Source organism: Notechis scutatus, chromosome 9 (assembly GCF_049901735.1).
Source record: "Notechis scutatus isolate UNSWTSFEM ecotype Mainland chromosome 9, rNotScu1.2, whole genome shotgun sequence".
Taxonomy (NCBI): Eukaryota; Metazoa; Chordata; class Lepidosauria; order Squamata; family Elapidae; genus Notechis; species Notechis scutatus.
Genome location: NC_142017.1, coordinates 16545699 through 16573241, shown reverse-complemented (window position 1 = coordinate 16573241; position 27543 = coordinate 16545699). Strand labels below are relative to the sequence as shown.

At 40.1% G+C, this 27543-nt stretch overlaps 1 protein-coding gene across 1 annotated transcript in view; it reads left to right on the top strand.

Annotated features, from left to right (window-relative positions):
- The first annotated feature begins 1434 nt into the window (after positions 1-1434).
- The window catches only part of PKD1L3 (polycystin 1 like 3, transient receptor potential channel interacting), a 59405-nt gene continuing 33296 nt past the window's right edge, over positions 1435-27543 (top strand). The window contains exons 1-20 of the mRNA XM_087971780.1: positions 1435-1444; positions 3052-3300; positions 4545-4709; positions 5191-5376; positions 6107-6217; positions 7510-7657; positions 8652-8872; positions 10129-10548; positions 11839-11955; positions 14665-14872; positions 16296-16416; positions 17909-18050; positions 19497-19715; positions 19901-20161; positions 21148-21329; positions 22094-22219; positions 24056-24238; positions 25288-25412; positions 26081-26207; positions 27178-27309. Coding sequence (XP_087827906.1) covers positions 1435-1444; positions 3052-3300; positions 4545-4709; positions 5191-5376; positions 6107-6217; positions 7510-7657; positions 8652-8872; positions 10129-10548; positions 11839-11955; positions 14665-14872; positions 16296-16416; positions 17909-18050; positions 19497-19715; positions 19901-20161; positions 21148-21329; positions 22094-22219; positions 24056-24238; positions 25288-25412; positions 26081-26207; positions 27178-27309 — 3453 coding nt within the window. The remainder of the gene's footprint in view (positions 1445-3051; positions 3301-4544; positions 4710-5190; positions 5377-6106; positions 6218-7509; positions 7658-8651; positions 8873-10128; positions 10549-11838; positions 11956-14664; positions 14873-16295; positions 16417-17908; positions 18051-19496; positions 19716-19900; positions 20162-21147; positions 21330-22093; positions 22220-24055; positions 24239-25287; positions 25413-26080; positions 26208-27177; positions 27310-27543) is intronic.

Sequence of the window (27543 nt, the reverse complement as noted above, 5' to 3'; positions counted from 1 at the left end):
ACTTGCTGAATACCACCTCTGGGCTGTTTACTGTTGGCTTCTTTGGCAGTTTCTTCTTGATTGGGGTGTTGTTTACTTGATTGTTGGTCTAGCGTAAATTTGGGAGTCCTTGTTTTTTCCACCTGAAGGGCTCTACAAGTGTTAATCCCCAACATGGCTCCAGATGTTTATTCCAATATAGAAAGCACAATCTTGCAAAAGGCAGCTATAACTATAGGCCTTCTGCATGGAATATGGAGAGGAGAGGTTATTTCTATTAATTAAAATTAAAACTAACTAAACTCAGCTCATCGGGTGCCCATAATTACTAGGTTAGTAACTAATGTGGCTGAATATGTTCTATAGATACAGTTGGATTGATTGGAAGAAAATAATACAGAATTCTTTATTGGTCAAATAAAGATTGGATTGGATTGGACACCCAAGGAATTTGTCTCTAGTGCATAAACTCTCAGTGTACATACAAACATAGACTGTACATACAAACATAAGCTCTCCATGTACATACAAACAGCAAAGTGATAAATTTTAAGATATCAATAGAAGATAATAGGAAAGATGAGAAGAATAGTAACAAAATTGATAATAGCAAAATTGAAATGGTTTGACAGATAACTGAAATGGTTAAAAGAAACAAATGCAATTAAAAGAATTTCTGAAAATCCAACAGTTGACCTTCAGTCTGATCCAAAGACAGATCTAAATCTTGATCTCAGATCAAGATCAACCTGGTCCAGACAATCATATATACAGCCAAGTATTTTGTCTCCAGTATTCAGCCTTTGGCATAAATATAAAAACCAGGATAGAGATAGTAGTAAATAACACCAGCATGTAAGTGCTTAGGTCAGGCCCTCACAAACAGGTGCCATTAACTGGTGTTGGATTTCCACAAATAAACTTACTAACCCGCCATCTAGTGGGAGAAAGTTTCTATTCTTTTCTAAAGACATGCTACTCAACCCATCCCTAATGATCTCTCTCCATCTTGTGGTCATTGAAGATATTCCAAGCTTTCTCAACTATCATCCCTGTAGCCCATATGCCAAAACATATCCAGATTTTACAATCTAGCAAAGCTCTTGAAGAATATTCAAACTAATAATCAAACTCACAATAATATTGTGTGTAATGTACTAAGCCAAGAGCTAGTTTTCGTTGGGTTGAAGGAAGTCAGCAACAGCTATTCATAAGCCTGAGAATCAACAACAATAGAATACTTTTATTGGCCAAGTGTGATTGGACACACAGGGAAGTTGTCTCTGATTGCATAAGCTCTCACTGTACATACAAACAACAAAATAATATAATCATAAGATACCAATATGAGAAGGTAGTAGAAAAGATGAGAAGGATAATAGTAATTCAGTAATTCATGGGTAAATATCCTTAGACATAAGACAATACTATGATCATTTGATGTTCAGCGGAATGATGGCATGGGGTAAAACTGTGTCTATGTGTTTTGGCATGCAGGGCAGCAGTTGAAACAGTTTATGTGAGGGATGTGAGGGATCTCTAGATACTTTCTCAGCCCCCTTTCTGCCCCATGCAGTATACAGGTCCTCAATTATCTTGTATATTGCATGGGTCACAGGTGAGGATCTGTGTATAGGTCTTCAAGTAAATTATGCAGGCTTCAGTATTGGATCAAGGACCATTGCAAGTACTCACCACCACAGGAGAGGTCTATCTTCAAGCTGTTCCAGAAAGAAAATATATTTCCCCAGGAGCTTTACATAGCCAACCCAAGGCCCCTATTCCCCGTCCACTATGCACAGCTGAAGCTAAACAGCTTTGGTTTGATAAGGTCATATTCTGCAAAGCTTCACCTTCTGTCAAGAACCTCTTCCTACAAAGAGGTCTCCTTTGTCTCTAAAGCTTGGTTCTTCCGCATCTGAACTGAGAGGTGGACATGTCAGAAAGGACCATAAGCAAGCTAGAATGTAGTTTTCCTAGAACAGGGCAATGTGACGATGATAGAATCAGAGAAGAAGAAGAAGAAGAAGAAGAAGAAGAAGAAGAAGAAGAAGAAGAAGAAGAAGAAGAAGAAGAAGAAGAAGAAGAAGAAGAAGAAGAAGAAGAAGAAGAAGAAGAAGAAGAAGAAGAAGAAGAAGAAGAAGAAGAAGAAGAAGAAAAAGAAAAAGAAAAAGAAAAAGAAGAATTGGTTAAAAACTGTTCACCATCACTGGACTGGATCTTACAGAAAGGTTTTTTTTACCAGTTTTGAGATAATACTATTATTCAAAATGTCCACGTCTTTCATCCCGGCAATTCTTAGACTGGCCAATGCATTTGCAGGTTGATGAGATGCAAGGAAGTGACGAACGAAGGTTTCTTCTTATTCCTAACTCTCCAGAAATTTGATGTGTGCTGTTTCTTTCTATGGATATACATTTAATTTCCACCTATTTTCTTTGTTCACAATTTTTAAGGATTGCTGAAATTGTCACATATATTCCTCACAAGATACACATAGTGTATGTCAACATCTCACTATGGATACTGAATTTTTAACTGAAAACAGTGATGAATCAAATGTTCAAGGTTTTAAAATTCTTTTTTGGGAATAAAATGCCCAACACCTTAAAAAATACAATAGCTCCTTTTATTGCCTCTTTTATCTGTGGCTGCCATACAGCGAAGTGTGCTTATTTATCAATGTAATCTTTTCGGCTCACATGGAAATTTGTCCATTAAAGCTTGCTGTTTATTCTTCTTGATTTGTAACAGACATTTGCACAATGGCCTTTTTCAAATCCATTGGTACATCAATAGCACCAGGTCGTGTGTTTTTTTAATGATCATTCAAAGAAGCTTCTTTTTTATTTAAATTGGAAGCAAAGGGTTTAGTAGGCTGCTACAGGCAATAGGAGAAGAGGTAGAAAAGAGAATTGGTTTACAAAACCAAGTCAGAAAGTGTAGAGAATTGGTGATGGGCTCTCTGTCTATTTATCTCTCTCTTTCTCAATGCAGGAACTGCATCAACTGTTGATCCAGTCATGTATTTCCTTAGCATAATTTTTATACTCATAATTTCCTGGTCTACAGGAGAGGACTTATCCCTGGCAGAAGAGATCCCTTGTTCAAAGTATCAAGTGGCTTTCAATCACTCATGCTATGAATTTGTGAGACTCCAACGCACGTTCACAAGTGCCCAGAGCTGGTGTGAGAGAGGAGGTGGGCATTTGGCCTTTATTGGGAATGAAGGGACTCAAACATTCTTGGAGGAACACATCTCTGAGGACAAGGAGTGGTGGATCGGAATAACCTACACCTCTTCAAATGAAACCAGTGAAGGTAAGAAGAACTGAGGACAGTTGTGTGTGCAGAAAGTTGTGGTTGGAATCCTAGATACAAATGTGAGAGGTAAATTGTAAAGGGAATGAGAAGCTCAGCTTCTGATGCATTTATGAACATATCTATGTAATTTTCTTGACAATGCTAAATAAGTTTGTCACTCTTTGCTTCCCTCCCTCTTCCTTCCTTCTCCCTTCCTCTACTTCCTCCCTTCCATCTCTATCTTTTCCTTCCTTCCTTCTCTCTCCCTTTTCCTCCATTCATCTCTATCATTCCCTTCCTTCCTTCTCCCTCCTTCCCTCTATTTCCTCCCTTTCATTTCTATATTTTTCTTCCTTCTTTTCCTCCCTCCTTCCTTCCTTCTCCCTTCCTCTACTTCCTCCCTTCCATCTCTATCTTTTCCTTCCTTCCTTCTTTCTTTCCTTCCTTCCTTCCTTCCTTTCTTCCCATCCATCTCTATCATTCCCTCCCTCCCTCCCTCCTTCCTTCCTTCCTTCCTTCCTTCCTTCCTTCCTTCCTTCCTTCCTTCCTTCCTTCCTTCCTTCCTTCCTTCCTTCCTTCCTTCCTTCCTTCCTTCCTTCCATCTGTCCATCCCTCCTTTCCATGTTTTCTATGTAGGATGCCAATCCTCAATAAATTGTATTCAAATGTGCCATATAAACAGCACTCTTAAATATCAGCAATAAGGTGTGGGGGAGAAAGAAGTCATCAGGCTCTGTCCATGCCTATGGACTTCTTAAATATTGGCCAATTAATGAGTGGCCAAAATGCAGGAGAGGGCATGGCCTTTGAAGCAATTTACCGGGCATGTTCTGATTATTGACAGAATGCACCAAGAGCCACCTTTCTATTTACATAAGCACCTAAGATGACTCACAAATTTGAAAGCAAAAATGCCAAGTTTAAAATATTTAAATAACAATTACGGTCCATGAATGATTAAAGGATTGATGGAAGAGCATCTGAATCATCTTGCTAAATTCTCTTCTTAAAAAGGTGCTGTGGCATAAAACAGCAACCCAATGAGTATACTTTGCCATGGAAGCCAGGGGATCAACACTAGCTTGTTTGCTACCTGATCACCCACTACTTTCTGGGGGATAACCTGAGAGATCCTCTGGTTGAAGGGATATCTATCCAGTTGGTCAGTGGCCAAGGAAGGAGATCTTGATGGACACTTCTCTTTGTAGCCGTAAAATATTTTGTGGTGCGTCCATACGCTATATCAATTTCTTTCCATGCAGGATCTATGATTTGGCTAGATACTTCGAACATCACCTACACCAAGTGGTTCCAAGATCCACCCTCAGTCTTTGCCTCGTCCTGTGGCTATATCCTGAAGAATGCTGACTACCAGTGGGGAGTAACTGAGAATTGTAGCCAGGAGTTTGACTTTATTTGTGAATTTGGTAAGAAATTACGCCCAAACCCATGCCTTTAAAATGCACAGATATGACCACCTAGACCAGAGGTCTCCAAACTTGGCAACTTTTAAGACTTGTGGACTTCCCAGAATTCTGGGAGTTGAAGTCCAAAAGTCTTAAAGTTGCCAAATTTGGGGACCCCTGACCAGGACCAGTGTTTCTTAACCATGTCAACTATAGCCATATAACTATGGGAATCTGTGCCACCAAACAGCACAAGGCTGGCACAGACCATGTCTTCTAGTTTCTCAGTAGCCCTATCTGTTCCTCATTGGAGCACTTCAGGAAAGCTTTCCCAGATTGTCTCACCAGATGTTCTGGAATTCAGCTCCCATAATTCCCAGGTATTTTGCCTTTGGCTGTCTTTGGAAATTCACATATTCAAGTCCAACATATCTGGAGAGTACCTCATTAGAGAAGCTGCATTAAGAAGATAAAGACGTTTTCATTATTCCTTACTGTCCAGAATCAGGCCACAGCATTGCTTGTGACAACTCGAATGCCACTGTGCAGTGTGGATCAGGAGAAGTCATTCAAATCGGAGAGAGTTTCTATGGGCGGAAAACTCCTCACTACTGTCTCCTTGAGACTCCTCTGCAGTTTGACGATGAAGAAGAGTGCAGTTGGATTAGCGTGAAAGATGAAGTTGCAGGTAAGCCTCAACATTCATATTGCAAGTGTTAGAAAGTCCACCCTATGTGGCCCCTCACATTAGAAGCCTCCAAAGGTAATAATAAAGATTACCTTCAGTCACGTTTCACTTACTGTAACCACATGAACATGTCCAGGTAGTTTTCTTGACAGCAATAGGCAAATTCCCTTATATTCAGCCTGGTGCTGTCTGGTTTATCCTACAGTTCAAACATTTCTTAATGGTTTCTAATCATATTCAGATGCTAACAAATCCAATTCTGCTTAGCTTCTTGGAAAGCCTCAAGGGGCAATCCAGACAGGAATCACAACCAGAATTATCTATATGTCTGTCTATCTATCTATCTATCTATCTATCTATCTATCTATCTATCTATCTATCTATCTATCTATCTATCTATCTATCTATCTATCTATCTATCTATCTATCTATCTATCTATCTATCTATCTATCTATCTATCTATCTATCTCTCCATTATCTATCTACCATCTCTCCATCCATCCATTATCTATCTATCTATCTATCTATCTATCTATCTATCTATCTATCTATCTATCTATCTATCTATCTATCTATCTATCTATCTATCCATCCATCCATCCATCCATCCATCCATCCATCCATCCATCCACCCAATCTTTTATCTACCTATTCATCCATCCATCTACAGAAATGAGAAACTGAAATCAACTGAAATCATAGCTCAGACGGCCATTTTAATCTTCGCAGGGCAATGTCACGGGCTCCAGGCGTGCCAAGTTGCAGCGGATGGAACTTTTTTCGGAGAGCCTTGTCCAGGTTTAGGAAGCTACCTCTCCGTCCAATACCATTGCATGGAAGGTAAGCAGTCGCCGTTTCTACACACCATCCATGGAGGCAGAGATTGGTTAGTGACATCTGCATAGAAACCCTGTTTAAAAATAGCCAACCAGCAGTCTGTTCCCCCAGAAACAACAATGCGATGTCTGAGATTCAGAGACTTATCAGCTTGGTGCCAGCCTGTAATAGTTTGCAGAATCATTTAGATTCTTGCAAATGCTGCACTCCTAGCTGGGGATTATTTCTAATGGTGAAGAAGCTGGATTTTCATTTTTTTTTTCCAGAATCACCTTAATTAGACTCTGAAGCTACAACCAAATAAATCCCTTTACCATACATCTCTGTAGCCCTGGTGGCAAGATGAGCGGCCAACACATTTAATAAAACAAACAGACAAGTAAACCTATTTCTTCTCTGACCTTGATCTCTATTGAGCAGGAAATTATTCCAGCTGAAAAGGTTAATTGTGCACTTAGCAGTGTAGGATTTATATTTTATTTCTACCTGATCTGTGATCAGAAGTAAACAAATTCAGGGTTAGACGAGGACATTTTTATATAATACTTTTTATAATACTTATATTATTGGAGTCTATTCAAAAACTTTAGCATTGCAGTACACTCATATTAAAATTAATCATTTGGCTGTTAGGATTTTCTATTTCATATTCTATTATAGTTTTACTGTTTTGCTCACAAGCTTGGTCTTAACACTGAGGACTCTTCTGTAAAGATCTTGGAGCTTCAAGACGAGAGTATTGTGTTGATATTGTTAGCTTTTGTTTCCCAGGTTCCATGGCGATGAATGAAATGGTTGCAAATTTTATGGAGGATATTTTGTCTGTTTGTGGAATATAGATTTGACGAGGCTCAGAGTTGTCTCTGAATGCAAAAGAGGATGTATTCTCTCTATGGCAACTCTGAAGCAAACCCAGCTGAAGCCATTTTGTGCTGCCTCATAGTTGCCATGAAGCCAGAAAGGGAGAAGGGAGGCGGGGAGTAGATAGCTAGGCTCCAGCCAAAACAAAATACTTTCTTGAGGGAACCAAGGTCACTGAAACAGGTGGCCACTGAAAGTGGAGAGGAGCCTGCCGTCCATCTTCATTGGACAATATGACCAGTGACATCTAGGAGGGAGTGGAGTTTGATTCTTTTAATGAGGTGAAAACCACGGGGAACTGTCAGAGTTGTTTTTCACCAGCTGTGCCAATATGATATATCCAATAAACATATCCTTTGAGGAATCTATCTACCCTGAAGTGATGCTTTCAATGGGTGCATTACTCGGAATGCTGACACTCTACTCTTTTACAGGCTTGAGCTTGGCGGTGACAGAAACCACGTTTGTGTTGGAAAATGTCACCATTTCCTTGAAATGGCTGCTCTCACCATACACTGGAAACCTCTCCTGCATAATCACCACTGGAGATGGAAACAGTGTGGATCCCTACTACCCTTCAAGGTCAGAGAAAGCTTGGGGAGAAAAATGAGGCAGAGGCTTTAAAGAGATTGCAGCTGCATCTTAGAGTCAGTGAGATTCAAGAGTGGACTTTGCTAGACTATGTTTTGATAACCATCCCCATCTTCCCCATCAATGCAACTCCATGCCCCATATAAAAAAAGGACACAGCTTTGATTACAGAGTCACAGTCACTGTCTTAACCTTTTTGACCCCTACCTCATCCCTAAGGGACGCAGTGGCTCAGAAGCTAAGATGCTGAGCTTTGTCGATCAGAAAGGTCGGTAGTTCGGCGGTTTGAATACATAGCGCAGCATAACAGAGTGAGCTCAAATTACTTGTCCCAGCCAACCTAGCAGTTTGAAAGCATGTAAAAATGCAAGTAGAAAAATAGGAACCATCTTTGGTGGGAAGGGAACAGCGTTCCGTGTGCCTTCAAAGGCGTTTAGTCATGCCGGCCACATGACTATGGAGACGTCTTCGGACAGCGCTGGCTCTTCGGCTTTGTAATGGAGATGAGCACCGCCCCCTAGAGCTGGAAACGACTAGCATGTATGTGTGAGGGGAACCTTTACCTCATCCCTAAATGTAATGTCCTCTAAGAAGGGATGCTTGGTCAATTTGGACCTACAGCCAATATCTTACACTTTTCAATGCCTTGCTGTAGATCTGGTGATCTTGGGATGGAATGTATGAAGTGTCAGCTTAGAACCTGTGACACTAAGGAGGTGGATTTCCAGGAGGGAGGGGCGCATTCCAGAGAATAACAGGCAATTTGTGACAGAAAGGGGGTGAAGACTTCATAGTTCCTAGAATATATTACAGATGCAGATAGGACAGTCTTCAGTCTGGCAAGAGTTTGTCTAGCAATAAAGATCTCAGAGTTTGTCAAGCAATAAAGATCTCAGCTTGGAAGAATTACCAAGTGTTATTCTTGATTTGGGGCTTGACCGATCCGCCGATAATTTTCCTAGTTTTGTGTTTACAGCTTGCACAGCAATGTGACTCATTGTTACATCGAACCAGGAGAGTTCACAGTTTTTGTGGAGTGCACTACAAGTGAGTGGCACGTGACGGCTCAAAAACTCGTCACTGTTCGAGATAAAATGGATAAGCTCACCGTGACCGGGTGCTTCAGCAAATATGAAGTGGGGAACAGCTCTCATTGTAGGGGCCTTTATGAGGAATCCCTGTGGATTCAAGTAGAACTTGATGGAGGTTAGTATGGTGTCTCTACTCTCTTCCAATTGCCATTCAAACAGTATATATTCTCTGTACATAAAGTCGATCTCTGCTAATCTGAACTATTCCTTAAAATATCCAAAACTTTTCTATAAACAAATCATCCTGAAAGAAAAGTGTATGATTTTGAAATCAGGGCCAAAACTCCCAATAGGAAAAATTGGACAGATTGTGTCTCCTGCAACACATTCTGAGAGCAGGAGAATAAATTGCTAACTAAGTTTATTCATGGACCGGAAGGAGGAACAGCCATTTTGGGACTTTGGCTACTGGCAACAACTTTTCTTATTAAGATTTTTAAAGAAAGACCTGGTGACAAACATAAAGGCTGTGTATGTTTGTGTATGTATCAGCTTTCCGCAGGAAGGGAGGCAAATAGGTAATTAGAAAGGAAAAAAGAAAAGAGAGAAAATTCTTACATAGTTATGGTTTAGAATGCTGTGCTTAGCCTTCACTAGCAAGGTGGGTGCCAGAAACACAGAAAAGATGTGGTTGCTTTAAAGAGCTGCGAACAGAGTGCTGTATTTGCATCCTGCATATTTCAAAATGGAATCAGAACTTAATGGCTACTTGATTGATTGTTTTCAGTTCTTAGCAACTACATAGATAGATTTTAACTATCTGATCTTACAGGTGTTCCAATTGTGCACACATTGTCACTGGAATTGAGTCTGTCTACCTTGGGACCCTATTGTCAGGTTTACAAATGAAACATACAGCATAACAAAAGGTGGGGGGGAAGGATGGGGAGAAAATAAACCATACACTCATTGAAAAAGGTTGCATTCTCTAAGGAATGTTAGAATCCCTATTTTAGATTGTAAAGCTGTTTTTTCTAAAACAGAGGCTTCTAAATATGTTGCAATTCCCTTTATCTTCAGTCAGCCTGGCTATTGTCTGTCCATCCATCCATCCATCCAAGTGCATTTGTTTATTTAATGTATACTGCATAGTATTTGTCGATGACTCAAGGATCTTCAAACTTGGCAAGTTTAAGACTTGTGGACTTCAACTCCCAGAATTCCTGAGCTAACATGACTGCAGGAGGAATTCTGGGAGTTGAAGTCCACAAGTCTTAAAGCTGTCAAGTCTGAAGACCCCTGGATGTGTATAATAAACACTGGGATAAATATGCTAAATAAACAAATACATTTATAATAATGAAGGCATACAGCATTTATTATATCACTTTTAAGCTATTTTGGATTTTTGGTTGTTGTTTTCTTTTGCAGGGACTGGCGTAACCTATACTGTATTAAGTGATAACAAGACCGTGATGGAGACCAGCACAAAAATAGGAACTGTCCCTCATAATCTGACTTTGGATGGAGTCCTTCAACGGCTGATTGGCCCTGGGGTCCATTCCCTGAAAATAGTTGCCACCAGCAACACCACAGATTCAGAGGTCATAGAAATCCTGACAGTTCATTTAGTAGAGCCGATTTCTGGTCTCCAAGCCATGTTAACCTCCGACTCCTTAGAATTAGGAGAAGACCTGGAAATCAAGGTCTCTGTACGTCATGGCGCCCCTGAAAAAGTGAGATTTGAAGTGACGGGGATGAATGAAACATTTTCTTACCCGAAAGACTTCGTTGAAGGGAAGTCTGAAATTTATACAATCCCAATGAATTCTGAAGGTATTGTAATGCAAAGATTCTAATTATTTATATCCAGCTGGTTTACATGCTATCTTTCCTCCAAGTATTCATCCGAGACACCAAACACAATGCTCCCCATTTTTCTCTCTGAAAGTTAGATCTAGCAGTGAGGGGATTTCATGAATTGCCTGTATAAGAGGGTGAAAGACAGGTACCTTGGTCTATATACCAAATGAATGACCCATTGGGATCCCCATATCAAAACAACATATATGCGGTCAGAATCTGAAAATAACATTTAACACAGCACATAACTTAAGCAAAATGGTTCCGTTGACATCCGCATATTCAGGACTGATTGAGGTAGATTGTAGAGATGATATCGAAATATAATTTTATCATATTGTATCTATAATATTATTATATTTTATTCTATTTTCATCTTAGATCCTATTTTATTCCAATTTCATTTTAAACTGTATTTTATCCAATTCCATTTTAAATTGCTTTTATCAAATTTCAGTAATAATTTCTTTCTGGAACTCTGCACTATGACATGGCCTAAAGGCTAAATAATAATAATAATAATAATAATAATAATAATAATAATAATAATAATAATAATAATAATAATAATAATAATAATAATTAACCTAGACTTATCCATTTCTAAACCCTGCCTGGTAAATAATATATACAAACAGATTAAGTGAAGGTTAGGGTTAAAAAAGAAAGCAAACTCTGAAGTATCTAAATCAAAATATAAAAATCTTATTTCATTTTCTATTCGGCATATCCAACTAATCAGCATTTTACCAGATTTATAGTATTTTCAGGAAAAAAAGACTCTTGGTTTGGCATTGTTGGCCAATAGCCAAGACTCACAGTTGGCAAAGAGAACATTAACAAATACTAATATTTTTGAGCTTTATTAATGTCTGCCCCCCCCACCCCCCCATTGCTAAACCATGAGATGGAACTGAAAAGAAGAAGCAGAAAATACAAGGAATTCAGTAATGACAGGATAAAAAGGTGGCTTGCGGAGAGTAGAGAGTTGCCCAAAATATGCAGTCTGCTTGGTTGTCAAATCATCAGTATTGGGGATGAAAAGTTCATTCTTTCGAGTTCTTCCGAGCCATACCATAATCTCAAAGTTTTGCTGTCAGATTAAACTTTTTATTCATCAGGCTTTGCTTGCTTTGCCATGGTCTCTGCCATCCATTCTCTCGAATTCTCTGAATCACCAAGACCTTTCTGCCCAGCCCAGCTCACCTTTGAACCTTCAAGATTCATTTTTTAATTGTTGAATCTGTTTCATTTATTCTATTTCATTTTTGGTTTTTTTTTGCCATGTGCTCTTCTCAGGTACTTTTCTGGTCAAAGTGTTCGTGATCAACGCCTTCTCAAACATGAGTGTTGATGTTGGAACGGTCACGGTGTCTAACAGTTCTCACAAAAAAGGTAACCCTTGATTGTAATGGTGCAGGAAATGGGTAGGATAAAACTCACGCATGAAAGCAACTAACCAGGATAATGTTACAGGATACAAGTTGGGTCGGTCACTGAGAGCAGAAGTTGAGTCTTCCAAGCTTTTGGACATTCTGGTGAGAGAGAACTTCTCTGAAGATGGGCTCCAGCATGTGTCCAAAAGCTCAGAAGATTAAACCTGCGGTCTCCATGACCGACTCAGATTGGATCCTATAATAAAATGGTTTCAACAAAGCAATGTGATCTCTCAGGATCAACTTCAGTGGGTAGATTGCTGTTGTATATACTGTTCTGTGATCCCAAGACTGGTGATGAAAAATGTTTAGGGCAGAAGAAATCCAGATTTAGCAACTGTCGAATTAAAACTTTTCCTTCTTAACTTATCTAAAGTCAGTCTTTCTAGAAACCATTTTTAGTTGTCTTTCATATAAAAAGAATGGGTAGACTCTACTCAACCCAAGAGAACAAAGGAGAAACATTCATGTTTTGCTGAGAGAAATTCAAGCCTATCTTGAATGATAAAGTTTAAATCTTCTACTGTGTTCTTGGCACAAACAGATCCTGTAGCGAACGAAGAAAAACCCAGCACAAATGGGAAAAGAAGACTTGTGAGTACTGGGAAAATATGGAAGAAAAGGAAGTGCATAAACTAGTGTATAGAGGAGATGGATTGCTGAGAAATGTATCTTAGCTATTTGTGTGTCATATTAAGACAGATGAATTGTGCAGTGAACAATGTAATATTGCAAGTGTTGTTCTAATCTAGTGTTTCTCAACTTGGCAACTTTAAGATGTATGGACATCAACTCCCAGAATTTCCCAGCCAGTATACTAGCTGGGGAATTCTGGGAGTTGGTCCACATATTTTAAAGTTGAAAAACACTGTTCTAATAAGTCTGCAAATCTTAAAGTTGCCAAGGTTGGGGACCCCTGCAAAAACCATGTTGACCTACTGAGATAATTTCTAAGCATCCATAATTTTTTTTAATTGTGATGAATCCAAATCCTTTAAATGATTTAAATCAGATATGCAGTCTTCTATCCTCTACTGGTTTATTTAGAAAAACCTAATCCAATTTATCCAAATGTATTCCTCTGTGAAACATCATGGGAATATAATGGAATATTAGACACATACAGCCAACAGGTGGGAGAAGTACTTGTTAGTCAACAAGAGCTGAAGAAGCTTCTTGGATGAGAAGTGAAACATCTTCAAAGAAAACCAGAAAGTCCAGTTGCCTCTTGAAAAAAGCACCTCTGAGACTACTTGTTAGTCATTTAACTCACAGAGGCAGTTCAATCCAGGCTGCAAAATAAATTATATTATTTATAAAGTTATGCTATTTATCAGTTATGCCTGTTAAGTAAGGAAGTTTGGAAGCGTCTGTCTACTGTAAATACTTTGCAGAGATATATTTGTGCCTAATTCCTCACATTTCTGTGGCTTTAGGATGACAAGGGGAAAAATAGGATATACATTTCACCCAGCCGCCATGCCAGTGTCTTTGCAACAATTATCTTGGGTTGGCCTGAGATTGACAGCAACAATTCACTCTATAGTTGGTCTTGTGGTAAGTGTGTGCCTCTCAGTGTGCTTCCTTGCCTTATTTCTCAGGCAAGATTCTCTTAACGTAGCCTGACCATAAAATAGAATTAGCTCAGCTGATTGTGTTTCCTGCTGATCTATCTGTGAAGGCTGACATCAATCTTGCAAGTTTGATAGTAAAAATCTCACATCATCTCCTTTACAACCTGACAAGTTAAGAAAGATTTTTTCTGATCCTCTTTCTCTACCCATTATGCAGCTATGGGTATAATACCTCTCTTATCTAACCATGCCCTGGTGGCATCTCTTTCCTGGGTTTCTCAAGGTCATTCTCATAAACTATTACAGTTGCAAATATCTGAAGAAAAGAAGAGCCAGAAAAGTGGAGATCTGTAATGAGCTGAGCATGAAGCTCTGAGAAGTGGAATGGTGGTGTGATGCTTTACAGTTTTTGCAAGTAGAACATTCTGAATTTTGAAAGGAGAAATCCATCCTTCTCCAGCCCAGAACAAGATAAGCCCATGTTTAGTGAACCAAAGTAAGGGGGAACCCTAGAATTTTCCCCCTTATCCTTAACACTTTCACTGACACACAAGACTTTTTAGCAGTTGTCAAGTCTTAAGGTCTTGTCAATTAAGTAACAGGAGGGCCAAGACATCATTGTTGGGCTGTGCTTAGGAAATCAGGTGACCTTCATCTGGCCTTGTCCTCCTCTAAGTTTTCTCAAGCTCAAACCCAGAAATGGGACAGCAAGATCCAATAGTGACCAATCCTTTATTTGCTTACACCTAATGGACAGAATCTTGCCAGATTAAAGCTATAAATTTCTAAGCTTCTAGATACAACCTATGAGATTCTAGGGTATGATTACCCTGAACTACTTCTTTTGTTCCACATCCAGCAATTTCTTAATCCTAGTTTCCTTTTGGGACAGCACTGTGTTGTCAAAAAACTCTCCTCCTGCTTTTATAGGTGCACATTCTATCACAATTGTGTTGGGAAAATTCTATCTTTTTTCAAACACAAACACACACAAATGACTTCAACTCTGAGATAACTCAGGACCATCATATATATCCTGGTTCTGGGGTAGATGAGAAAGTGCAAATATGTTGACTGAAAAACCGCCTTTGCAGGGTTCTGCTGGCCTCAGTGGGATGAATGTGTGCAGCAGCAATCTATCGACACTGCACAAAGAGAGATCCGGATACCGCCCAACTGCTTGCCTCCTCCCAGCTCTGCAGTGACAGTGAAGGTTGTGGTGAAAACCCCAGAGAAAGAGGAGAAGCAGGATGAACAATGTTTGTACGTCACAGCAAAGCAAGATTTGAGCCTGAGGATCAGGTGTGGCAACCTTGCATTATTGTTCTTTAAGGTGGATGGGGAGGATGGATGGATTAACTCTTTAGAAAGTTAATCCATTTGATTGTAAAAAAAAAAAAAAAAAAGGGACATCTTTCTAATCCCCCAGTTACTGTTGTGAATAAAGGCCCTGATATTTATGAATTATAATGTCTCTTTTTCGCTTCACAAATCTCACTAAGGCACATTGTTTGCTGTTCTGTTGCACAAGACCTAAATAGAATAGAATAGAATAGAATAGAATAGAATAGAATAGAATAGAATAGAATAGAATAGAATTCTTTATTGGCCAAGTGTGATTGTACACACAAGGAATTTGTCTTGGTGCATTTGCTCTCATTGTACATAAAAGAAAAGATACATTCATCAAGAATCATAAGGTACAACACTTAATAATAGTCATAGGGTACAATAAGCAATCAAATCATACTAGGAAACAGTCAATATAAATCGTAGGACAAAATTACAGTCATACAATCACAAGTGGGAGGGAATGGCTGATAAGGAGTGATGAGAAAATTAATAGTCATAGTAATGCAGACTTTGTAATTAGTTGGACAGCGTTGAGGGAATTATTTGTTTAGCAGAATGATGGCATTCGGGAAAAAACTGTCCTTGTGTCTAGTTGTTATATTGTTATATTGAAACACATGGTTGATGTGCCAATCTGCTACTGAGCATATCTTATTGTCCCATTATTTTCTTTTTGTTTTCTTTCTTTTAATTTTTTAATTTAATTTATTTTAACCATTCAATCAATTAATTTCTATAGCCTCTTAACTCAAGCAAGTGATGGTGAATGGCTTACAATTTTAAAGTTTATGATAGCGATACATGGACCTAGCCATTGTGACCTATTCAACAAACCATGGTTATGAAAAATTATAGATGAACAAGGTGTCTAAACCAATGCCTGAACTGACTACGGTTTGAGACTGTCAAACAAGTACTGGTGCAGTCATTTGAAATACCTTTATATTAAGAGTGGTATGAACTTCTCTCTGAACTATAGGTCACAATATGTATTTATTTACTAAGTTTATATGCTGTCTTCTCACTATAAGTAACCCAGTATATTGATCAAAATTCTCTGCTGCTATACCTCCAGTCAGACTATTAACACACCAGCTCTATTTTTTTTAATTTTATGCTTGTAAAACCAAACCATATTTAGGCTGTGAACCACTAAAAGCTAGCTATAGTGAAAAAAATTGAATTTGTATGTTGCTAAGAGAGATCAGCTGATATGCTACCACTGGGGAAACAGTGCTCAGCAGAAAAAGAGCTAGAGAACCCTGTGGTCATCTTGAGATTATCCTTGTGCCATTTTGGTAGGATTGGTTAATTTTCTCAGCAGGTGCTTATTTTTAGTTCACTAAATGCCATTTTCTTTGGCTCCTCCTAGTTGTGAGAGGAATTGCAATCCTGTGAATATCAGTGAAGATGTTATCCTTAAAGTCTCAATGAGGGAAGATGCAAAGCCTGTACTTTACAAGTGGTATTTAGACCACACCTTTGAAAGAAAGGTAAGTTTATGACCACCTCAGAAATTCCATATGTTCCTACACTCTTTGAAAAAGAATATTTTGTAGAGAATAACGTTCCCTCTGAGAACAAACAACATTCAAGAGATATGGACATATTGGATGAGCAAAGTAGGGTTATAAACAGGGGTGGGATTCAAATTTTTTAACAACCGGGTCTGCGGGTGTGGCTTAGTTGGTGGGCGTGGCTTGGTGGTCATGTGACTGGGTGGACATGGCTTGGTGGTCATGTGACTGGGTGGGCGTGGCCAACTCAACATCACTCACATCGAGGCACGCATCTCCTCGTCTGGCCTCTCGTGACTGTGGGGATGCTGCAACAGTCGTAAGTGTGAAAAATGGTCATAAATCACTTTTTTCAATGGTCACTCCACACCAGCAAAGTACCAGCAAAGGAGGGAAGAAAACTCCAAAGAAGTTCCTGAGATAGGAACTCTACTCCTGCCAAGAATGTAATAAGGGTTAACAGAGAGTCAGTTTCTGTAAGCAACACCAGAATGTTTCCTTCCTGCCTTCCTTACAGGATTAGGCCAGTAATTTCTTCTAACAACCGGTTCTCCGAACTGCTTGGAATGTTAACAACCGGTTCTAGTGAATAGGTGTGAACTGGTAGAATCCCACCCCTGGTTATAAAGAACTATACTGCGTAATTTTTCCAGGAGCAGATTCCAGATCTTCACTTATAGCAAATTCATGATGGTGTGATTATGAGTAGGAAGGTAGAACTAAAGTCTAGCTAGAACTAAGGAGAAATTTGCTGACAGTGAAAATGTTAACCAGTGGAACAGCTTGCCTCCAGAAGTTGTGGGTGCCCCATCACTGGAGGTTATCAAGAAGAGTTTGGGCCATGGTATAGGGTCTCTTGCTTGAGCAGAACTATAAGACCTCCAAGGTGCCTTCCAACTCTAATATTCTATTACTCTGAGATAGTGCATCTAGTTTTCGCCTTTCTAGAGAAATTATCAATCTCGTTTTGGAAAATATTCAGAATGGAGAGGTGGGGGGTCTTAGCTCCTCCCTTCTCTCAACAAAAATGAATCATGTGTTCACGGATGTGTGGAAAGTTCCTTGAAGGCAGCTACTTCTTGGCAGCATTTCCTGGAATGACCTGGCTGTATGTGATTTCCTTTTTCTTTTAACTCTGTGTTTTTCTTCCTCTGGAGGCTTCATTTTTGTTGGTGTGAAATTTGGCTAGCTAAACAAAAAGGTCCCTCTTTTAGAAACCCAAAGCTATTGTTCCTAAACATACTTGCTATTCAAATATATACATGAGCCAAAGAAATGCTGATTATGTTCTTTCCAAAAGAACATTTTAAAAAGAAGAGTTTAATTTCACCATTTGAGAATGAGGTGAAGCAAATAGTCCTGCCTAGTGGACATACAGTAGCATGTTTAGAAGAGATGATGGCTACTAAAAATTGGATATTTTTTAATTCCTGTTTTTCTTCGACTTTCATTTGATTTCTTTTCTCAGTCTAATCTGCTTCCTCCAGGATGCAACTTAAATGGTTTCCCACAAAGCTCACTCACTTTTCTTCAGAATGATACTGAAGTTCTTGTCCTGAACAGCTCGTTCTTGCAATCACATGGCGAAGCCTTTCAAGTCAAAGCAACAGGTATTGGTCACTAAAATTTAGTGGTTGTTTTTTTTAAAACTGGCAGTTTTTAGTGTTGCGCTGATAATTGTTAATTGTTATGTTAATGGCTAGTTTTGGACATGAACTCTCCAAGTATTTACAAGTGCTCCTTGACTTACAACAAGCTGCTTAGTGGATTATTCAGAGTTATGATGGGCCCCTCCAAAGATACTCATAATCCAATTTTGAAGTTTTGATTCAGATCACACGATCACATTCTATCAACTATCTAGAATGTGACCATTGTAGACTAGATCTAGTCAACGATTGCTTGTCATCTATCTTGCCTTTATAGCTGTTTGCATGTGGTCATATGACCTTGATTTGTTTTGCCCATTGAATTTGCTTAACAACCATGCTCTTCACTTAACAACTGCCACAAAAAAGTCATAAAATCTGACACAGTGACACTCAATGACTGAAATAACTTATGACCATAATTCTGGGATCAATTACAAGATCAACTGTCTTGCTCTTATTAGTAATTCAATTTCAATCCAGTTTACTGTAGTCCTAGACCAGCACAAGCAGAGTGCTCTGTGAATATATACTGTATATATAAAATCTATCTTGGGAGATGATAAATAAAGTTTAAGACAATGTTTAAATATGTTTATAAAACAACCCACCCAACATCTATAAGTGAGGCCCAGTCTATATTAAATTGTAACATAGATACTAAAATTATATTAACCTTTTATTATGAAAATACCATATTTTAAACTCCTCCTTGGAATAGAGAATGGCCAACATTTGTTTTGTGTAAAAATCACATGTTCATCTGAAAGCAATTTCAGCTGATATGAAAGGAAATAAAAATTGAATTATTGGATTTCTGGCTTCTCCCTTTTTATACATCTGCTAAATTAGCAATATTTGTAGCCTCCATTAGAGACTGCGAGTGATTATATTTATTATGCTGTGTAACATGTAGTATGTATGGGAACCATCCTTGTTTAATTCTGATTAAACTTCTTTTGTGTATATATATTTGCCGTAGTTGCAAATTCTCCAGGTATAAGTTTCCAAACAGATATTATCGGAATCCTATTGTTCTTCCAATTCTGAGCAAAAATCGATTTTTTCCCTGCTAACTTGGAGATTACCTTTTAAAGGTACTTTCAAATCCCAAGTTCTTTTTTCAAAAGTTGACACCAACATTTTAAGTAGCTTTGCGTTAACTCCATAAACCTTGCAATTCAGCTGAAGTAAGTCCTAACGTACTATATCAATAACATTTCTATTCTGTTCTAAGTAATAACATGTAAAAAAAGGTTGAGAAAGGAATTGTAGATGGGAATAGTAATAAAATAACCTGTTCTTTAGTAAAGATACATGTGTTTGATTTAAAAAGAGCCAGGGTACATTTTAGTGCCCAGTCATGATGTACATCACAGTAAACCAATTTTTGTTTCAAAATTTCAGTTGTGAGTGAGAACAAATATGGAGAAGAAACCTACATTGTCAGCTCAGTGCCTCCTCCAGTAGCTCCAGAATGTTCTGTTTCTCCTCCTCAAGGATCAGTGCTCAAGAGCTTCTCCATCTCCTGCCAGTCTTCCTGCCTATTGGGCCAGTGCCTTCCAACTGACAGCTCTTCATTCACATATTGCTTCTACCTGGAACCAAGTGAGAATCAGTTATTGGGTTGATACCTCAAGGTCCTTCTTTAACTAAAGAACTGTGATGGAATGTAGTCTGGATTCCCAGGTGGGAAGGGAGTGCGTTCCAGAGGAACAAGAGACAGCAAAGTTTAGATAATTTGTGTGGGAGGGAGGAGGAGAGTTCAGACAGCTTAGATTGGTTCATTAGCCCTTCCTTAATTGCTTAAGGAAATTTCCTTTTTCATTTGGTGAGTCCAATCTTGCATCTGAGTCCACTTCCTTCTTTCTTGTTCTTTACAGATTCTCTCCTTCACTGTGGGCAAGTTCTAGCCCTACCCTTGGTCTACCTTCCATTGGGAGAAGAAGACAATGACTTTGTTCTACAGATTAAAATTTCAGTGACCAATAATTATGGCCATATTGTTTATTCAAATGCCACCGTAAGGGTGAGTGATGACCTTGGTTATCTTCCCAGCTTTTTGCTTTCATGTCCATAGACTTCATCATCTAGGACAAGGAGAAATAAATGATTTAAACCAACTTTCTAAGATTTTATCCCCCAAATTGACACTTTTTTTTAACCTTCCTAGTGCCTTCATGTTCACAAAAAGATAGTTTTTTTAAAAAAAAAATGGCCATTCATCATTTAAACTTCAACATTGTCAGCTCTTCTTTTTAATAGTTATTTTATATATAAAGAAATTACAATTGCAGTAATAAAAACCAATACAAAGTAAAAAAAAGAAAAAAAGAAAAGTGCAAAAAAGAAAATTATAGAATGAAAAATAGAAAAAACAGAAAAGAAAAAAGTAAATAGTAAAGAAAAAGAAAAAATATATACAGAAAATAACTTTCTCTTTCACCACAGGTATGGGTATAATTTTTTACTAACTTATTACCTGCTCTTAAAAACACAACAATATGATTTCTTCCTATATTTTCTTCCTGTATCTTATCTCGTAACAAATCAGCAAAAGTCCATTACTTCTACTGCAGTCTTGACTCTGCTTTTAATGATCTCTGAAAGTCAACAATGCCTTCATGTCCAGGAAGCATATTGTATTGCCTGAGAAAAGTTCCCCAACAGAGACAGGAGGTCTGTTTAATACAAGCAGTCCTTGTTTAGTGACTGCCTCTTTTAACAACCATTCACAGTTATTGCCAGCCCCTAGCGTCGACGCTAAATGAGGGGTACCTATAATAGTTGAATAAACTCACAATTGGTTTCATGAGCATACTGAGTTAGAACCTAAGTAAGTATGTCGGTAACAATAATAAGCAATAAACATTGGACAGCACTTAGAAAACGTGTGCATTGACAACATTTCCATCCATCAGCCCATGTGTATCATGCACGGGAGGTACATGCACGTTGCATTTTGGCGAAGCGCATGCACACGCTTTGGGCACCCGGTGCTGAAAAGGTTAGCCACCCCTGCCCTAAACCATCTTGTTTTGCCAGGTTCAACCTGAAGATCTAAACAGTGGGAACCAAACTTTGCAGGCCATGATTTTGGAAAAATCAAGCAGCATCCTGAAAGGACAGAATAACAGCATGTCCCTCTTTCAGCTGTATAAGTCGGTTTCTTCTGTTCTTAACCAAGACACGAAAAAGGCCACTTTTAATTCATCTCTGCAGACAGATACGCGGAAAGAGGTTTGTCTTTTGAGCTTCTCTTTCAAAAGAGGGTTCAGCTATTCTCTCCAAAGCACCAGAGGGCAGGACAAGAAATAACGGGTGGAAGATCATTAAAGAGAGATCCAGCCTAGAACTAGGTTGAAAGAAATTTCCTGACGGTGAGAACAACTAATCAATGGAATGTTATTGTCATGCCCCGAGTGGAGACTGACTCTGAGGAACAGCCGACAGGGAGTGGAAGGTGTGGCTCTGGAGGTTGTGGAGGAGGCTGGGGAAGGGCAGAGGCCAGCTGGGCAGTCAGAGGAGGACCAAGGCCCATCCCCTCTCCATCCTAGGGCACACAGGGAGGAGAGGATAAAGGAAGAGACATGGTCTATTCGGGAGGAGAGGGCCTTGATCCTCTTCATGGGCTGCAGCTGTGACAACTGAATAAGAGTTTGCACCTGCGTACTGGCAAATGCTGGAAACAAATTGTGTAAATATCTCTAGTTTATGGTTCCTCCCTGAGTTTGGCATCCTTCCCAGTGTGTGTTATCTGGGGACATCCTCCAGCCCTGATCTTGCCTGGTTTGTGTTGCTTTTTTCCTTCTTCATGTAACTGTTTGTGTGGGAGTGTTTTTGTCTTCTGTCAAAGATATTTGGAGCTTGGAAACAAAGTGAAGGAATAAAAGGGGCTTCACCTGTTTTCTGTGACTGTGTTTGTTTTGTATCTCACCCTGGGTCATCACAGTTATTCAGTTGTTCTGTGTCCTTCCTTTCACGGCCTCTCCTTGTCTCTCAAGCTTAGAGAGCTAATGCTGACAACCCTCTCCGTGGTTAATGTCACATCGATGCAGACGGCCCTCAAAATGTCAGAAGTCCTCAAGGAAATCACGTACAGGAGCGAAGAGCTCTCTTCTTCTGCACAGGTGAGCAGGCAGCTGAGAAGGTGCCTTCTGACTAGAGGTGATATTCAGCAGGTTCTGACCAGTTCTGGAGAACCAGTAGCTGGAATTTTGAGTGGTTCGGAGAACCGGAAAATGCCACCTCTGACTGGCCCCGCCAACCCCCTCTATTCTCTGCCTCCCATTGAGTCCCAGCTGATCGGCTGGGTCTTCTTTCAATGCCCTGCACAGGAGAACAGAGCTGGAAAGCAGGTTAGTGGGGTGGGGAGGGAATGGAGATTTTGCACTATCCTTCCCCTGCCATGCCCACCAAGCCATGTCCACCAAGCCATGGCCACAGAACTGTAAGTAAAAAAGTTTTAATCCCTCCACTGCTTCTGACCTCTAGATAAAGCAACCCAGACTGTAACAAGGAGGTCGGAAGCTGAATGTGGGTCACTTCAGAAAATAGTCCACAGCCTGCAAAAGGGGTCGGTGGGTGGGAATTAAAAAGAGGGGGGTCACAAAGAGGAAATGGATAGGAACCATTTCATTTATTTGTCTTTTAGAAGTAGAGCAAAGCATTAACCAGCTGCCAACATGGCAAGATTGGATGATAATAGCCAGGCCCAAAATTGCGGTTCTTAAGTGAGACATTGGTGAAGTGAGTTTGCCCCCATTTTACATCCTTTCTTGCCACAGTTGTTAAGTGAGTCACTGCAGTTGATAAGTTAGTAACCCACCTGTTAAGTGAATCTAGCTTCCCCCATTGGCTTTGCTTGTGAGAAGATCGCAAAAGGAGATCACACGATCCCGGAACATTGCAGCCATCGTAAATATGAGTTGGTTGCCAAGCATCAAAATTTTGATCACGTGATCATGGGGAATGCTGCAAAGGTCGTAACTGTGAAAAACAATCATAAGTCACATTTTCCAGTTCTGTTGTAATTTTGAACAGTCATTAAATGAACTGCTGTAAATCGAGGACTTTCTGTATTCTGTGAAAGAATCTGAACTATTAACGAAGGGTCCTTGGTGCTCTCTGAGCTTGGTTGTTTTCTTGCAGATGTTTCATTACCCAATATATATATATTTTATATATATATATATATAAAAGTGAAATACCACTCACGCATCATCACAAAATCTCCAGAACCGTAAAGCCTACAAACTTGAAATTTGGCACATATGTTCCTTTTGGCTTATGGGTGCTCATTAAGAAAGGATTTTTTGAAATGACCATCAGAGCATTAGCATTTCATATATTATTATTAACACGCTCTGATGCTAAGGAGTTCTACTCTCCCTCCCCACCTGAAAAGAAATCTGTTCCAAATGCAAAACACAAGCAGAGGAGAGGAGTTTCGGTTTCAGTTTCAGAGCACCAAGCAGCTTTAGCACAGAAGAGTTGAGCTAAGCTACGCCCAGGCTTCTTTCTTTCTCCTTCTTGCTCACACAGCAAATACTGCTTTGGTTTCCAAACAGCCCTCAACTCTCTCACACACTGACAGGACACTAGCCAGATGAATACCGATAATAGATGCTGGCAGGCAAAGGCGGAATTTTTTCCTTTATTTTCCTCCCCCAAAACTAAACCCGATCACACAGTTTCGTAGCGAAGCACAAGTATCGAGCTAGTTAGGTAATATTATTGGTGCTTTGAGGACCCCTCATTTCAATCCTGAGCTACAAATATTCTCCTTTATTGGGAACTATTAACAGTCAAAGCAAATTGGCACTAGATAAGAGTCAACAGGATTCAAGGTGGGCTAGGCTTAAGATCTTTTCTGGGAGTGAAGGGACTTGAGACTGATAACACACTTGACCTCTCCCTCAGCCTCAGTATGGTCATCTCCAGAAACCTCTTTTTCTCCTATCTAGGTGGAAGCTAGTCACACTCTGAAGAGTGTTAGTGAATCCTTACTGATGGTGGACACAGAAGATGGAGAAGATCATCTAAAGCGCAAGGAAGCTGCCAGCTATCTTTTCAGTGCAGTAAGCAACGTCCTGGAAGCTACTGTGCAGAATGGAACAGAAGAAGCCTCTGTCCGCGAAATGGTACAGGTGAGGGTGTGATGAATCAGGTGCGTTGCCTTGCATTTACATGCCTCTGCAAACTTTGTTGGTATCTTCGTTCTCCATTTATGGTCCCAAGTGATGTACGGCATGTTCTGGATACTCTCCTAAAATAGGTGCTTGTCTTTTCACCCACAGTTATCATTAGCAGGCTGCATGTACTTTTTAAGAGATCTTCAGTCACATTGCAGGGTAGCAATTTATGGTGTGATTTTCCCATTTCCTACTTGGTAAATGGTTAGAGGCATCCAAAATTTAAAACAGTGTTCCATTAGATAACCGTTTGATGGATATCATAGGTGGTGTTATGTCTCACCTGTATCCACAGGTGAGAATACAAAGTTCCAGAGTTCAAATATTCAAGCAAAACAAAACCAGACCCAAAAGAGTTAACTGCTCTGTTTTCACAGTCCTTGGCAGTCTTCCTGGAATCTGTCTGGCAAATCTTAATTGTCCATAAATCACGACGGCTGCTTCAAACGTATTCTTCCGAATCCAAAAAAGCACTAAAAATCCACTTTGCTTCGAGCGGGGGAAAGGTGTTAACACGCTCCTTATATATCCCCTGAAGGGGCGTGTCAGTCTCATTAATTAATCCTTGGCTGGACGTCTCTTTTCTAATTGAGACGTCTCAATCTTCTCCTAGTCCTAGCATCAAGCCAGCATCCGGCAGTTTCATCACAGCTGGAATCTTCTGATACACTTTCCTGATTAACAGTTAACACCTGAGGTGCAATCAGGGAGGGAGTTCCAGAAGAGGAAGACGCCTCTGAAACTTCTAATAAATCAGGCTCATCTCTCAGATTCAACTCCTCCTCTTCCCCCAGACTCCTCTCAATGTCGCTCAGCAATGCAGGCTCGAATCTCAATGCCAGATCTTCCTCCTCACTCGAGCCTACATCTGCTGACTGACCTGGTTCAAACCTCGGAGGCACAACAGGTGGGGACACTGGTATCCATTGAAATATCTTTAGGGGACTCCGTTCTACCTGACTTAAAGGACTCTTACAGAATCTAGTTTATTTCTTCTGCCATAGAATTCAGTTTCTCAAGAACTCATAACCACAGTTGAAAATCTTCAGAGTGCTCTCCTTTTTGGAAAATTGCCCGACAACGAGCCTTTGGTGCTAACAGCTCCTTCTGCAGCTATGTATATCAACAGGTAATCCATCTCAACTGTTTTCCATTTCTGTTTAGGAAAGACATATTATATCATTGTTATCCTGGGTTGCAAACTTTCTTATGACCACCAGGGAAAAGAAGGGAGAGAGGAAGGGTGGGAGGAAGGAAGGAAGGATCCTAGTTTGTTTCATAAAGTGCATTTCTGAGTTTATGCATTGTGTTATACCCAAAATAAACTGATTTCACTTAGCATTTTTTTATTTTCTTAGAAGTAGCTTCTCAGAATGATTTCCATTTCCTAGATCTTCTGTTTAGGCTCCTTAAGATGGAGATGCCAGGAACAAACCAAGGTTTATCTCGTCCTTTCTGCTCATTTCTGGTCTCACCTGATAGCCCTTCCCTTCCCTTCCATCATTGCAGGGCACGTTAAATCATAAACCATGGTTAACATTATCCAGATCCCTACAATGTACTAAACATAACTCAAAGTCAAACAGCCACATTCTTACTTACAGAGTGTTACGAAGTCGGTTTCTCACTTGTTTCTTATTTCTCCTCTTAAGAGAGCATAAAAGAAGATCAAGGGAGGAGCCATTACTCATAAATTGATCCTTTTCACCCAGTGCATCATGCCACTGAGGATCTGTGTGTTTGCTTTTCCGCCTTGTCTTCTCACCTGTCTTTGTTTTCCGACCCTTTTGTGTCAAGGTTGCAGACCGAGAATGTCAACAGCACAGCGATTAAAATCTCCAACTCCAGTTCCGCTGCTTTCACGCTCCCTTCTGCTTCTTCTCTCAGCATCTCTGGAGACAGCGATGAGATGGTGGACATTAGGGCAAGCCTGCACTTTTATGGGGGGTTTCTTTGCTCTGGGAATGGGTTTTCTTCTGGTCTTGAAATGTTTCTTCATTTTTAATCAGAGTTTAAATGTTGAAGTAGCAGTGATGGGCCATATGACCATCTCTCCTCCTTTTATTTCTTACTTTTGGTGCATTCAAATCAAGATTGACTTCTGGCAACCATTTTGGAAAAGTCTCTGCAGGTTTCTTGGCAAGATCTCAGAAGTGATTTGCTGTCATGCCCCTGTCAGAGTCTGAATCCAAGAAGGAGGCCGGACAGCTGACAGGGAGGGGGAGTGTGGCTCCATTGGCTGTGGAGGAGGCTGGGGAAGGGCAAAGTCTGGCTGGGCAGAGCAGGGAAGAGATAGAACAAGGGAGAGGGAGCTCAGAGGAAGAACCAAGCCCACTCCCTCTTCATCCTAGGGCACGCAGGGAGGAACAGAAAAGAGAGCAATGTGAGTTGTGTGGCTTACGGGGAGGAAAGGGCCTTGATTCCCTTCATTAGCCGCAGCTGGGAAGACAGTTGATAAGAAAGGCAGTCTGCGTTCTGCAGGCTGCTGGGAGCAAACGTGACTTTATCTTGTGTTGTCGTTGCTTATCTGTGTTCCTGACATCTTCCCAACCGTGTGAGTTTTGCCGTGCCTTCAAGTCTGAAATTCTTGCTCCTGCCCTGCCTAACTAATTACTTCAGTTTGGCTTGTTTGGACTTTAAGTTACAGTTTGTGTTGACCATGTTTTGAACTTAATTTTCTGCAGTCAAAGGCTGTTCCTGGGAGAGTTTTTGTCCAGCCAGAAGATAACCTGGACATTGGGGACAGAGTTGGAGATAATAAAGGGACTCTTATTGATTATCTGACTGTGTTGCTTTTGGACATCGCATTTGCCATTGCATCCTTCCAAGGGCTGAGAGACAGGGACTGGCCCTTATCTGAAGAAATTTTGACCATTAACTTTCCCTTCTTGCAGATGGTGAGCTTCTCGGTGAATCCCTTTTCCTCAAGTGACTCATTTGATATCAATGGAGCTGTTGGAGGACTGACTCTCACCAGCCTAGATGGACTGGTCATTCCAGTGTTTGACCTGTCAGAAGATATTGAGGTAATTTTTCTCCTCTGTGTGCTTTCCACCCCTTAGAGCAGGGGTGTCAAACTCTTCAAGGCCCGTGGACCACATCCAGCCCACAGAGTGCTTAGATCTAGCCCGCAGGCCTGCCCTAGAAACAATGAAGGACTGGCCCGCGGTGCTTCTGCCAGTGAAAACAGAGCTTGGGAGGGCCACGTGTGGCCCACTCGGTCTCTGTTTTCGCTGGCAGAGGGCTTCAGGAGGCCATCA